General features: G+C 38.2%; 1 protein-coding gene across 1 annotated transcript; it reads right to left on the reverse strand.

Moving 5' to 3' along the window:
- Positions 1-7,590: 7,590 nt before the first annotated feature.
- Positions 7,591-8,887, reverse strand: LOC139139680 (melatonin receptor type 1A-like). The gene has a single exon (XM_070708543.1). The coding sequence runs from the start codon at positions 8,733-8,735 to the stop codon at positions 7,629-7,631; it is 1,107 nt and encodes a 368-aa protein (XP_070564644.1). The 5' UTR covers positions 8,736-8,887; the 3' UTR covers positions 7,591-7,628.
- Between the last annotated feature and the right edge of the window lie 6,561 nt (positions 8,888-15,448).

The following is a 15,448-nucleotide window of genomic DNA, read 5'->3' on the forward strand; positions in this document are numbered from 1 at the left end:
GTGCGGCCGCGAAGGCAAATCCGTAAAGGTGTGCGCAGAAACTGAGAAAGACCGTCCTGTCTTTCGATAGAGTCATCAAGCCTCCTTGCTTTCTGCGTAAAATTAGGTAACGGTTGACGGCGATCAAAGTCATGCACACAGTCGAGCACACCCCACTCTGAATCATCAAGAAACCAAATATCTGACACAGTAAATTGCCACTGTTGCCATGGTCTTGATAACCAAAGGATCTTCCGTTGGTCGCGTAGGCAACGACGATGATGCCCGTCAACACAGTCGAAGTGAAAATGTCGGAGACGGCCAGCGAGACAACCAGTAAATTGGACGAAGTTCGCAGATGAGGGTATTTCGCCACAGATGCGAGTACGAGAGAGTTACCAAGGAAACCAACAATGATGACGGGCACGAGGAAGGCGACGCCGATGCTTCTTTGGGCAACAGACACAGGTGTTCCGACATGGACGAAATCCGTAGATGTAACACCAAGTGACCAGTTGGTGGCTTCGGTGCTCAAGCTAACGTTGCTATTGAGAGTTAAAGATGTCAATGGATGTGACATAGTGTCACTCCAGTTACTCGTAACGTCGACAAACATGTTTTTTAACACATGTGGCTGCTAACTCCCTTCTAATCGAAATCTAGGAATAAACACATGCACTCCATCCTAGCTTAACTAACCTACTCTACTGTGCTGCTACTGGAATGGCCAAAGAGTTATCTATCGTTTCTGTCCTCTGGCCTTTGATCATGCGCAGATACATCGGGAGGGGGTCAATGTCGACTGCAATATGTGTATTGATTTGCAACCAATAGTGATCCGTCGAGGTGAATGATCTGTACAGCGCTTTCAGTATATTCCGTTTCAAGGTAAACACGCTGGGGTCTGGAAATCATCTGTTCAGGTGCTCCTGTCTAGCGATGTCCTATCAAATCACTGCATGAGGTCCATCAATGTCAGAAGTAATCGTAAATTCTTTGAATGTCGAGTTCAAATAAGAGATACAGTTATTATAAATCAGAGCATTACACTGAAGTAAAGCGCCTGTGTAAACACCACTCAGTGTAATTTATCTGACTAACGTCTGTATGCATTTGAAAACATGTCTTATACGACGTAATATGGATAACATTCTAATGCACGGAAAAGCTGTCGTGAGACATCCGCATCAAGGGTCATTTGTTATCTTCTAAGCAGACCGATGAAGATGACACAAGAATTATTGTTGCATCACTTTTATCGTTGAACTGGAGAACAATCACAGATTGATTAGTGTGCGTAGGGAAGATCAAAGTTGACAAGAATAACGTCATGAAAATGGTGATCGATTGATATGGCAATTGGTTTAAACCCGAAAATTAAACGAGTTTCGGCCATTGGCGCGATATTCCATCGAAAGTATTGACCCAATGCGGGGAACGTACTATCCAGCGATGCGGTGCAGTAAACTTGTTCGTAGTGATCACGCCCGATCAGTTCATGACATTCGACCCAAACTAATCAAATGCATCGAGTTACATTTCTCAGTTGAAAATAAATTTTAGATCACACACTGTGATAGATTTTTACATCTTGATACTTGTAGTAATAAAAAGCGGAGAGCAATGGATAAAAAAACAACGATGTTAAAGCGAATACTAAGAAAATTTAACGAATGATTATCTTGTCACTTAGTGACGTATATAAAAGTGCTTTAGTGGTAGAAGTTAAATTTAAGGTGGCTGTGTACTTAACCAACACACTTTTTTCAAAGCAATGATTCTCATCGATGACGACATCAAAACTAAAGTTTAGAAAGGTAGCAATAGTTTAATAGAAAGATGAATAGAGTTACGTACTAGGGGTAAAAACCTCCATGTTAATATTAAAATTAATAAATTAAAGTAAAAAAAAACTTGATATTAGTGAAATTTAATATCACATTTGAAAGTATAGTTTATTAAGGAAAAAAGTTAGTTTTTAAATTTTCTAATCTCATTCTTACGTGGCGGGGATTGAAAGACTGACATTCAAAAAGTGACCAGAATCATTTTAAGCATAATTGACGAAATGACTCTTTCTCCAAATATAAGAACTTTATTGCCACATGAAAGAGCGAATTATACTGTATTGAATTTCAAGAATAAAATTTGAAAATTTCACAAATGTCATCCATCCAGAGTTGAGTTATATTCTTTTAGAATGTTGAAAATGGCAGAAAAAGAAGCCAGAATATTGGGTGATTTTCATAAATTTGTATAAATTCACACGTCTTTCTCACTCAACTGTCGACTGACTGCTTGTCATGCTAAAAGGTGAACCCTGCCAATATTTTAATCTTGGCATAACAAGTTAATAAAATTTAAATGAATGTTTTGCCAAAAAAGGGTCGTTTAGCAAAATATTCTGTGGCACAGGGCCTCGCAGCTTTTCCTGGATAGTCGATCGAACGCCCAAGGATTAGAGAGTGAGGCCGGAGGTCGAACCTCGGTAGTAGTATAAAGACTACTAACAAGGCTCAGCCTTCTACCTGGCCACTCACACTCCAGGTCTTCGGCTTTCGATGGACAATGCAGACAACACTGCGATCACCTGTGGTCAGTGTTACATGCAAAAGCATCTTGACTCAACCTTAACCGCGAGGTGGGACATCACTGGATGCGCACCCCCTCCCCCTTGTGTCAATGACTGGTCATCTTCCAAGGACACATTTAACAAACTGCAATGAAAAATTTAATCCTTTAAATTGATAGTAGATTATCAAAGGTTAACGCTCAATTCTTTTTCCTGATTTTTTCCCCACAGATGCGCCAGCTGTGATTTAGAAAATCGACACGTCGCCAGATGTCTTCAACCAATTACCGGCGAAGCATTTTCCAAATGAGTGGTGTATTGTAATTTTTCTAGGCCACGGGGTTGCACTTCAAAATGAAGCTGAGAGTGGTCCAGACTAGAATTCAATACCTTTAATGCAAAAATGTGACTTCGTAAAAATGAATTATTGTAAGTGTCTATTTGAAAATCACCATGGTAACTTCAAGGAGAAATTACAAGGACCAACGTATTCAACTGCTTATTTTCACGATTTCAATCTTACTAATTTTGACCTTTAAATTTGTCATGAATCAACATGCAAAATTTCCTTGACTTTTTTGAGTGAATGTGATGTGACTTTAGCCATGGGCGATATCAGTCTTCAGAAAGTGGACGTGTTTCAATGATGTCGATGGTGACGTGTTTCAATCTCCTCATGTATTCTTAAATAATACAGAAACCACTCGAGGTGAGCGGAAGCTACAAGGTAATGTAAATATCGAGTTTAAATTCGTGTTTTATGGAAATATGTAGGTGTAACGTTCGAAAAAGCTGAAATTCGATACTGGAATTACAAAACAATCAGTGTCATGCTGGATACTTATGTAGTTGTGAGTGTATAAAGCGCTCACGATGGCGTCAAAAATCATTTTTGTCTCAAATTATTTCAACGGTTATCATCCATCGATCTGAAAATGTGAATGTGGAACGAGAGTTATTAAATGCTAATCAAGAGCTGTATTGATATTTTATGATTGATGTACGCCAGAGGGCGTCTGAGTCTCATTTTCGTAAGGAATTTGAACATCTTTATGTATGTAATTAATTTGTCTCGACCACCAATGGCAGATGCTAACAAGTGAAAGGATTATTGAAATTACTCTCATATCGCTTCGGGGTTGTCGATCGACTGAAAGGGCGACACAAGTGTAACTGCATCAGTCTCAAGAAGAGCACGAATAGCTACAAAATTTTGATGTACCTTTGAGATAAGATCCAAGGTTGATAGGTGGTACTTGAAAAAAATGTCAGATGAATAGCAATGAGTAGACAAAACTGTCATGTCAAGAACACGACTCCCTCAGCAGATCCTTTTGAAAAGAGTTATTTTGAGAGTAAAGTGTCCACGACTCTCCCATTTTGTGAGCTATGTAGAACTCAGAGATCACACCGACAGTATGTTGCTGTCAATTGGCATATCACGAGAACTGAAGGAGCAAACAATGGATACTGTCAAATCCCCCCTCCCCCAAGCCAGGGACTGATCTGCCGAACCAGAACTACCCGTCAACATGTAAGGCTACTGTGTGGAACTGTGAGTTCGTAAAAGTGTTTTTAGTCCGTAATTTCAACATCTCACCTCACCCTAAACGTTAAACATCGAAAGTGAGTTGTCTATAGGCAAGACTTCTTGCTCTCAATACTGAAATCGATGTCGTATTGGGAAAAAACAAACACCGATAGTTTCGACAGAACTTCTCCCTCTGAAATATTGAAACCAGTGTCTGTTCGAAAAAGCCACTCAGTTTACTGAAGCGTTGCTAACGACAGGATGATGGATGGATGATGGCAAAGTCGAAAGTAGACGTATGTACAAAGAACTACGCAGTTGAGTAAGACTGGAGTTTGAACGAACAGGAGATCTCGTTTTAACACCATACCAAAACTGACTTTATTAGTTAGCGCAGCACAGACGGACATTTAACATATAGGTGAAGGTGATACAGCAACAGACACACTTTACACAGAGGTTACTGCCTGACAATTTTACGATTTGAATTATATTTTCCCTTGCGTGTTCATCAATGGAATTTGCACCTCTCACCAAGCCAAACGAGATATCCCGAAGAGAACAGGTACGTTCAAATCCCTTTACACCAAGTGGCAAAAACAATCTTCATAGTAACAAAGCATTGAGCTATTTGTACACACACTTGGAATAAACAATTTACACTTACAACATTTTTCTTAATAAATAGATAAATAAATAATAATAATAAATAAATAAAATAAATAAAACCACATCTAGCTGAACTGAACTGATGCTGATGCTTATAATATATATATATATAATATATATATATATATATTATACATATATATATATATATATATATATAATATATATATATATATATATATATATATATATATATATATATATTATATATATATATATATATATAACGACAACGACTGAGCTTATGCTGATAACCGTCATTGACGCCTATTACGGAACAAGTCGAGCGACATTTTCCTAAGGTTTGTTAACTTTCTTTCAAGCATCCGGAAATTTAGTAGCTGACAGTGATCATGATATCCTTCGTCGGGTGCAAAGTCACGTCCAAGGGACATCTTGCTATTGTCGGGGTTGAGGACGTGTTCTTATAAATCAAATTGAAGAATTTTGTGAGGGCATTCCACTTTCATATGTTGAGTGATGTCACCTATATCTGTGTTGTCCAATCGTATGCAATTGTTCTGATGATTTGCAGAAATTGATATAACCCTACATTATCAAAGCATGATAAAATTGCTAGTATTAAAATGGTACGCCGTAGTGTTTCGTGTATCAAAAAGCACACATAAATACACTGTAAAGGTCCGTACTCAACTCAAATGGTCAATAATTACGTCAACAAAAACTCTGATTCTATATTTGAGGTTGAGCTGAAAATCAGGAAAGAAAAATTGAAGTGACAGGTACGTGACAGAAACACTTTAGAACCGATGCGCCTCGGAGACAGATATTCTACCTCCCAAACTTTTTTCAATTCTTTTCTGATCTACCACTTGTGGGGTTCATTTTATCGCTCTTGGTGTAAGAACACTTTTCACAGGCTTAGTTTTTCGAAAATCGAATATTTTAATTTTCTCCACAGATTAGCACAAGGATGGCGGCCATTTTGAACTTCAAATATCGGTAAATCTTGAGTTATTTGTTTCTCTAGACCAAAATTTGCAAGGTGACCGCCGATTTTATTCTGATCTTAAAAGTAAATGGTTGAAAGATTCCTTAATGAACGTTTGATCGAAAGTTTAAGTCCTTTTACTTTCGAGGCGCGAACTACCTTAAAAAATAGCTGCTCTTCCATTGACAGTTATCTTGCGAAGATTAAAATCATGTTACGAAACATATGAAAAGTTTCTAGCCCATTCAACCAGCAGAACTTGAACTTTCAATGAAGTATGGAAAATAATGTAGACAATATAGCACTTAAAGTGTGCTTTACCAGTAATAAACGACAGTTTACCACACACAATTAAGCAAAATCAATTCCAGCGACGGTATACTACGAAATTGTGACCAGTGTCACGACATAAGTGCACGAGCGATAGCGAGTGCATATAGGGGAATCGAGTGGTAGACCCGTTGCTGAGGTGGTTTATCGCTATAATATCATAATATTAAATTGAAAATCTGGTGTGAATGGTCAAAAAGGAATTTTTTTCTTTAGCTAAGAGCTCTTGCCTGTTCCAACCGTAATATATTGCGAATATGTCACGTTTATTTTCACGTCTCGACCAATCAGATCGCAGTGTTTGCACCATCACTATACTGTACGACCGCATTTCTGCAAGGTATTTGAATACGTTGGGTGCATGGGACGTGCGACCTTGGCCATTCCGTGATGAAGGAGCGTGTTATACAAACTAATCAAGCCAGAGCCAGTTGTTAATTATGTGTTCACTCAAAGTTCCGAAAGGTAGGCGGGTTAAACACAATGAAATGACAATTTCCTCATACAGCCTGCTCATTCCTGTAACTAATTGTATCTGGAGGATACAATTTTACTTAATCATGGTTCCGTGGTTGTAATATAACTGCTGTTAGAAATATTTGCTTTGTTGTTTGAAAGTCATGCCCTTGTTTTGTGACAGAATATCGTCACCACGACAAGTTTGTGTTGTTGTTTTTTTCTGAAACCTATACGCGTGTAAACGTTAAACAAAAGAATATTTTACTCTGGCCTCATTGAAATTCGATTTTGACGTCTCTTCTTGTAAGTGGGTAAAGAGATCGGGGTACTGCATTTTTCGCTGAAACGTTTCAAACATTATCTTCTTTCTGAACTCGCATTTGCAAGATCCGTTACCTCAAAGGTAATCGACGTGGCGTATATATTTTACCTGCAAATGTCACGCTTTGTTGAGGTTCATCTTGTTTTTTCCCCATGGGGCAATAGAAACAACGTTCTACACGAGGAAGCATTCTTCACGAATGACGTTATTGCATTAATCAGTTGATCAGTTTTCATTGATCACGACATCCATCGTGAATAATGGTATAGGGACAATACAGTACAGTAAACACGATTTGAACTAATTTGGGATAATTGGATTTTCATATTTTTTAAATTTCTCAAACGTGTTAGGTGCCATATAGCTGAATGTTGCAATATTACAAATTACTTGTAAAAACAAGTGTGTAACTTAAAAAGAAAAGCAGATGAGATTACATTTGCAGATTAAATCGACATCACTTCGCCATCCAATTATCCCAAATTAGTTCCAATCGCGTGCTTATTTTAGTTCTGTCAAACAAGCACATTTTCTCGTTCTTCTCATTAAAGAATTTTAAAGCACAAAGTTGCTGTGTTAGTTTTGTTCAAACAATGCATTATGTGCGATACGCAATGTTATTGTTGACGCTCAAATGAATGCTAGTCTGGACTTAAGTTCAATGATGAACAATAATATTGGACATTACTCACAGGCAGTGTTGACATGTTAAAACCTCTGTTTCAACATGAACATGAAAGTTTCAGAAACTATATTTTTTACAAGCTCAACAAAAATACTGGAAAATAAATCAAAAGTGACAGGTAATGAGGCTTTAAGGATCAAGGGAATGCGGTAGCTGTGACGATACGGTGAACGCATCGGCCGACGATGATGTTCCACCACCACAACACTCCCATCTACACCAATCGGAAAAGCTACTGCCAAACCGACGGAGAATTTTGCCATAGGAGCGGCGAAAGCTCGGATTCTTCCAGCCGTATATCAAGGAGTTCATGGTGCTGTTGACGAAGAATAAGGAGGAGACACCGAAGGGGGCTCCCTTCCGTGGGTCTACCATATAAAACCAATAGTGCGGAGTAATACACAATGTGTACGTCAGAAAAGCGAAGAAAAGCGACTTAGTGACCATTATGTTACGTTTGTTGATGTTGCGCTGAGACAAACTTTGCGGATGCGTCTCTCTTTTCCCCTTGCGAATTGCCATCCAAATTCTCATGTAGCAATATATTATTGTCGGGTACGGCAGCGAGAAATTAAAAATTATCCCAGCAATGAAAAAGTTGATTCCCTTTCCGCTTGCATCGAAGAGGCATATAAGCTCGACTTGTTTGAAATGGTACCCCGATGATATTCCTAAAAGTGGTATGGCAGCGAATACGAAGCCGTAGAGATGTGCGCAGACACTAAGAAGTACAGTCCATCGTTTCGAGATAGCTTTCAAGACTCCCTGTTTCTTGCATACAATGAAATAGCGATTGATGGCGATCAAGGTCATGCACATCGTTGAGCATATCCCACTCTGCATCATCAAGAAACCAAATATCTGACACAGCAAATTGCCACTGTTGCCATGGGTTTGATAACCAAAGGATCTTCCGTTGGTCGCGTAGGCAACGACGATGATGCCCGTCAACACAGTCGAGGTAAAAATGTCGGAGACGGCCAGCGAGACAACCAGTAAATTAGACGAAGTTCGCAGATGAGGGTATTTCGCCACAGATGCGAGTACGAGAGAGTTACCAAGGAAACCAACAATGATGACGGGCACGAGGAAGGCGACGCCGATGCTTCTTTGGGCAACAGACACAGGCGTTCCGACATGGACGAAATCCGTAGATGTAACACCCAGTGACCAGTTGATGGCTTCGGTGCCCAAGGTAACGTTGCTTAGGGAGAAAGATGTGAATGCACGAGGCATAGTGTCACTCCCAGTAGCGACGGTATCGACACTAAAGACCAGTCGTTGGCGTTCGCACAGATGGTATCTGAGAAAGGTTGGCTGCTTGCAGTATCGCTGTTCCTACACCTTGTTTCTGCTTACACAGACCTCTTACTGATACTAGTTTTCAATTTCTATTCTACACGCACATCCGCAGGACCGCTTCCAACCCTTTCTTTGGCTACATCGATCATGCGCAGATTCATCGTGGGTATATATGCAAATCATATACCTGATCGGAATCAGTGATGATCTGTGAGCATAAGATGACATATACACGGCTCAAGGCAATGCCGAAAGATAATAGATGCAAAGCGACGGTTGCTAAGAAAGGTTGCTATACCCACCAAAACATGTTTTCCCTAAAATTTCCTTTGAAAGCGATTGCGCGATAATGTCACCAAGAGAATGAATATAGTTAAGTCGCCAGCCGCAGACTGTGTGTTGCCATCGAATGATAATGGTCTTTGTCCGTTTTAATATATGGCGCAGCCGCTCCATATTTTGTCAAATTCACCTAGGACGTGCAGGAGCGCAAGTTTTGAACGTTGCCAACAATAGCTACTGCGCGCAACCTGATGCCTTGATATCGTCCAAGAAACAGGATAGGGCTTTTATCACTAAGTTTAACTTTAAGAAAGCCAAAACCATTTACCAATTCTTGCTACATTTATAAGAATCTGAACTTAGCTTGTGTTCACCATTTTGTGAGGTAAAGTCTTTTTCAAATTTCAAATTTATCTTATAAAGTGCAAGTTTAAGTTCTTGTTCTGTGCGACACATTCACCGTGATTCAAAAGCTCATATTTTCAGAGTCGCTGAATTAATTATCCCTCTAGTCCGATACTAAGATGCCAATGACGCCTTTTCCTGTGAAACGATCAAATACGGTAAAGGGCTCAATGCCAGTGACAACTTGACAAGTAGGAATGGTCAAGTACTTAAAAGTCATTCTTGGTGAAATTAACATGGTAGAAGTCATATCAAAATAGATTCCAGGTGCTAGTGTGAAGTTTCTAGAATTACGGTCTGAAACCGCACGCGAACAGCTCCGTCCTATTTCTTTATTATTCCGTCGTTCGCATAGCGCTATCCTTGGAGTCTCATGCCTTGGGACCGTGAGTGGACTGACGAGATACTGCATCCAATGCAGGGAGAGTAGATTTATTCCAACGTACATTGGAAGGTATCTAGGGTCTTTCTACACTTTATTTCCGTCAACTCTTTTACAGGGTGATATCAGGGTCATAGTTTACACTAAGTTTTTGTGCCAGGTTTGAAGAAAGACTACTTTCCACGATTCATGTCATATTCCGTGAGCTGGGCCTATTTGCTACCACCACCACCACCACCACCACCAACACCCACCGCAACAACAACAACAACAACATAACAATAATAATGATGACAATAACTACTACTTCTTGTACACATTTGATTAACTGTTCAGTTTTTGATTTAAGATGTCTTTTTGGATTAAGCCAAGAGTTTTATGCTACGGTATTTTTGTTGACAATGTTTTAATTGTATTCATGAAGTTTCTGTTCATAGTCTACCATCACCTTTTAGTTTTTTTTAAATCTTATTTTCTATTTATGTACTTTTCATATGTTTCTGACCATGTAGACATATTTGTTTATTTCTTTTTTATTTCATTTTTTATGTCGAGAGTGGTTAAGAATGAAATAAAGTTGGTTGAAGAACTACTACTACTATACTACCACAGAAAAAACCCAGTCAATTGGTTTAATGCGACTGAAGTAAAGAAGACCCGATATCTATTTTACAATGGATCATTTCCTATCTAAGTGACAGGACAATGAGGGTGTGTGTTGGATCGGTGGTGTCAACAGCACAGTCGCTTGACTGTGGTGTTCCTCGGGGATCTGTCATTGGACCTGTGCTCTTTAGTTTGTATACAGCACCCCTCGAGGACATCATAGAAAAGCATGGTTTGGAATCCATGTTCTATGCTGACGACTCCCAACTGTACATTACTTGCTCCCGTGTCTCCACACCAACAGCTAAAGTTGAGAACTGTATCGAAGAAATCAGACAGTGGACGTCTGCCAACTTGTTGGCTCTGAATGATGGCAAGACTGAGGTGATTAGATTCTCGTCGAAATTTAGGGATGGAGGTCAACCACGTGCTTGTGATCTGTGGGTTGGGGGAGTTAGCGTTCATTCATCCCCTGTAGTTCGTGATCGTGGTGTTACACTTGATGCAACAGCATCTATGTCGGCTCATATCACAAATTTATGTAAGTCTGCTTCATTTGCTTTATGGAAAATTGGAAAAATCCGTAATCTTCTTGATACAAGTTCTGCAGAAAAATTAGTACATGCGTTTGTTACATCAAGACTCGATTACTTTAAGAGTTTAATGTTTGGCCTTCCGAATTATCAAATCAGGAAGTTACAACTGATACAAAATTCAGCTGCACGTCTAGTATTAAAAAAAGAAAGCAGATTCCATTCAACCAGTACTACGTAGTTTACACCGGCTACCTATTTATAAGCGAACAGAGTTTATAATTTTATGCTTAACGTACAAGGTTTTAAACGACACGGCGCCGAGATACATAAAAGAGCTTATATGCCTTCGTAATCTGGGGCGCTCTCTTCGGTCGACTGCTGATGGTGCAGCGATCAGTTTATATCAACCCATCGCTAACACTGTGTTTTACGGAGATCGGTCATTTTCTGTTTGTGCTCCGCGGCTGTGGAACAGGCTGCCATCGAAACTCCGATGTGTTGATAATTTTAACGTTTTTAAGTCTCATTTAAAAACTTACCTTTTTAAAGAGAGTTACTTGTGTGATTTTTAACCATTTTCATTGCTCTATTTTTATAACTGAAATGTAATGCGCCTTGAGATGTCTTTTACATGGAAGGCGTTTTTAAAGAAATAAATATTATTATTATTATTAAAACATGAGGACAACAATCGAAAGCAGCAAAGATGTACCTAATATTTGTAAAACACGACTGATTAAATATTTTTGGAACACATAATAAAAAAGGAATTATAAAAATTAAGTGTGGGACGTATTAAGCTAATCCTAGTATAATAATAGAACGAATGCATTTGACATTTAGTTGTCTCGATTCTCTGTAATGTAACATCCCCTGAAAACATGTTATTGCCAACAAAGGGTGAGTCTTCAGTCTTGAAGTATGAATGTTTTACGTCACTTAAATGGTTCATCGAGGACCGAATTCAAAAGTCCATAAGTGAAGGAAATAGACGATGAAACAAACTGATGAAATGTGTTCTCTGTCTCTGAAAAGTCTCAATTGCTAAAGTAGACCTGTGCAGACAAAAACGATCTTTTTTCTTAATGTCCTCAGAGTCCTAAAGAAAGAAGAATTCAAAGATATATTGAGTGGTCACGAAATACCCAGAGGAATAAGGAAAGCGATTGCTTTCAGGGAGAACATATAAACTATCGCAAATCGATACTTGCTGGTCCGTGAAAAGGGGACAACACGTTCAATAGACGTGTCTAAAAAGATAGCGGCATGTTCGCAAAACCATTTCTCCCGTGCACTGTGGGAATAATAGACATCAACTTTGGTGCAATTATACATGGCGTTTACATCTCACCGCATTAAAGCTCGATATTAAACTTTATCATCTCATAACAGCTAGTCAAAGTAAAGTTCATATCATATGTCTGGGGTATTAAATATTATTTTATTCTGCCGAACACAAGGAAAGCCAGTACACTGCCAAGCGAGATGATTCGCCGTAAACGTCAGCAATATGGGTCAGAGGTCGCGAAAATGCTACAGGGAGAACCTGTGACATTTGCGTCACTATAGAGACCGAATGGTTTGTAGCAGATTGCAGAAAGGGGAACATCACTACTTTCCAAAGCGAGTTCAAAAGAGTTTTGAATTGTTTGTTTTGCGCTAGGAAGCATTTCCGTATATTGAAAGGTTTACAGAACAAACCGATGTTTTCTTAATTTCCTGGCACTGTGCATTCGACGGCCAGTAAAATTGGGAATCATTTTCTTTCAGTGCTTATGGCCTCAAGCCAATATGTACAAACAGTAACAGTAGTGTTCAATAAAGATCGCAAGTCAAATGCAATAATTATATCCAAAAAAAAGAACTTATGCATAGAAAAATAGCATTAAATAGCAAAGAACTCAAAAAGTATTTTTTGATACTGTAGATATGCTGGCGAGTCAATGGTAAGCTCTCTCCTACGTTTTGTCGCTAGAAAAATATACTTACTTAGTTTCCTAAATGTGACAGTACTTTGAAATGATAGAAGTAAATCTTGATTTTGTACATTACAGGAGGGTTAAAATGAGAAAAAAAATGTATTTAGCTCTCAAGTCATTATACGTTGGACATAGTAGAAAATGGTACTCATCTTCCATTGTCTGAAAAGTACACAATTCACATAGTCTATCTGGTCTTGAATATTGTTCCAACATCCTGTGTCAATTTGAAAACAGTGTGCCGATGTTCTAAATCAACACAGAGCATCTCTGAAACCATGTTTATCTGTACAGATCAGGTATGGTCCTAATCCCAGTTTTTAGAGGTCGAATCAAGATAAAGTTTGTCACTGTTGTCAATTTCATTCACTCAGTACTTTGTATCAATAACTAAACACCTTTGTTTGAAAAGCCGCAAAAAGACAGTTTCATTACCAACACCTTGTTGTTTCCAGATTTCACGAAATCCAAACTCTGCAACAAGCCTTCTCTGGCCCATGCATCATACTGATTTACATAAACTTTTTCTTTAAATTCATAACATTGGTATACGATTATATTTTTAACCATTATCTGAATTCTTAACCTACATTTGATAATTGTACAATAATATTTACTCTAAATATTGGTATATTCAACAGCTATCTCATAGTAGTCATAAATGTGTTATTGTCTGATTGAAGTATATGGTTTAAATTTACACTTTGACTATTTTACTGTGTAGATTTTTTCATCATTTTAAGCATGTACATTTTTAACCTTTTTGACTGTTTTTTACCCTTTCTTGTCTTTCGTTTTGCTGATAGTTTTATCGATTTAAACGTGTAAAACTCACTGAGACGTATGTGTAGTGCGTTTTTAAAGAAACATTATTATTATTATTACTATTATTATATTAAGAATATGGCGCAGCATAATATGGATTTTTTCAATGTCCGGAGCATGGTGAAAGCCCCAGATTTCACCACCACAAAGTCAAATGGGAAATATTTTGAAGTCAATATTTTGAAGGCAATAGTAAGAGGCAGAGGGCCAAATTTATATAGAAAACTTATCAAACGATTGAGGCTCTGTTAGCTTGTTCATTTAAATTTATTTTGCTCTTGAAAGCAACGACCAGTCCAGGAAATGACGATGCCAAGTTAGCTACAAACGAGTTACTGCAACAGGTTGGTTATTACGACCAGTTCTCACACATTCTTCGACCACCACCCTTCTAAAAAACCGATAACTTTGGTTTTACTTGTGTTTACTGTTGAGTTTCCGATTTGAAGAATAACGGTATAATTGATCAAACAAGCGTTGCAACCAATTTTTGAGCCGCTGATGAGACTAAAGCATCTGCAAAAAGCAGGTACAATATTTTTAAAAGCCCAATTTCGATTCCAAAGCAATGGTGAGTATCAGCTAAAGTGGTTCCAATATCGTTTGCAATAAGTGTGAACACGAGAGATGATAACACTAATCCCTACTCTACACCAAATCTACAATGATTATCCGAGAAATAAGGTATTTCTGACGGGTCTCATAATTTTACATTGCTATACATAGCCCTGTAAAATTGGAATGAAACCCCACACTTAAGGAATTTTATAAAACATACAGTAATGATCAATTCTGCCAAACGCTTTCTAAAAGTCAGTAATGCTAAGTATATTCTACTTCTTCCATGTGCCAAGCACTAAAAATAATAGTGTGTAAACTAAATGTTATCCGCAGTGCAGTATGTTTTCCTAGAACCAGCCTGCTCATCAACAATTGGATATTTTTCTCAAGCCAAGTCTGTTCTGTGATTTTCTGTCTGTTTTGTGCTGTTTTGTGTCCATGTTTAAACTAGAGTATTACTAATTTTGACCTAGTGTTATCGGATTACGGATGGTTTGATTGCGATTACTATACTACAAAACATTTTCCCATGATTGGAAGCAGAGTTACTCCTCTGTAATTTCCAGCGCAATTTCTGTCGTTCTTTTCATAAATTGGAATTATAATACCTTGTGCCCAGGCAGAAAGTGACCAGAATCTAGAACAGCATTAAATATTTGCGCACCAAGTCTATAACAAAACGTGTACAAGCCTTGAAAATATCTGGTGATACACCATCCAGACCTGGGGCTTTACCACACTTAAGTTTCTTGATACAATGATCTACTTCATCGATCACAATGGGTGAATTCAAGTCATTTAAATCAACATTTAAAAACAGTTTCATTATTTTCAACATTTTTAATAAAAGCTTTGCTTTCTTCACGAAATGGAATAAAATCCTCGTTTTCAAAACCTCAGTGAGCATTCAACAATGTTGAGAAGTAGCTGAATTAATCATCATTTTATATATTCTGGGATCATACCGGAGCTGATTTCCCTTGTATTAACATCCCAAGCCGCTGTTTGCAACTTTTCTAGGTTTTTATTTTTATAACCTATTTTTATTGTCAATCAGTTGTCTGTAATCTC

The sequence above is a fragment of the Ptychodera flava genome, chromosome 9 (genome assembly GCF_041260155.1).
Source record: "Ptychodera flava strain L36383 chromosome 9, AS_Pfla_20210202, whole genome shotgun sequence".
Lineage (NCBI taxonomy): Eukaryota > Metazoa > Hemichordata > Enteropneusta > Ptychoderidae > Ptychodera > Ptychodera flava.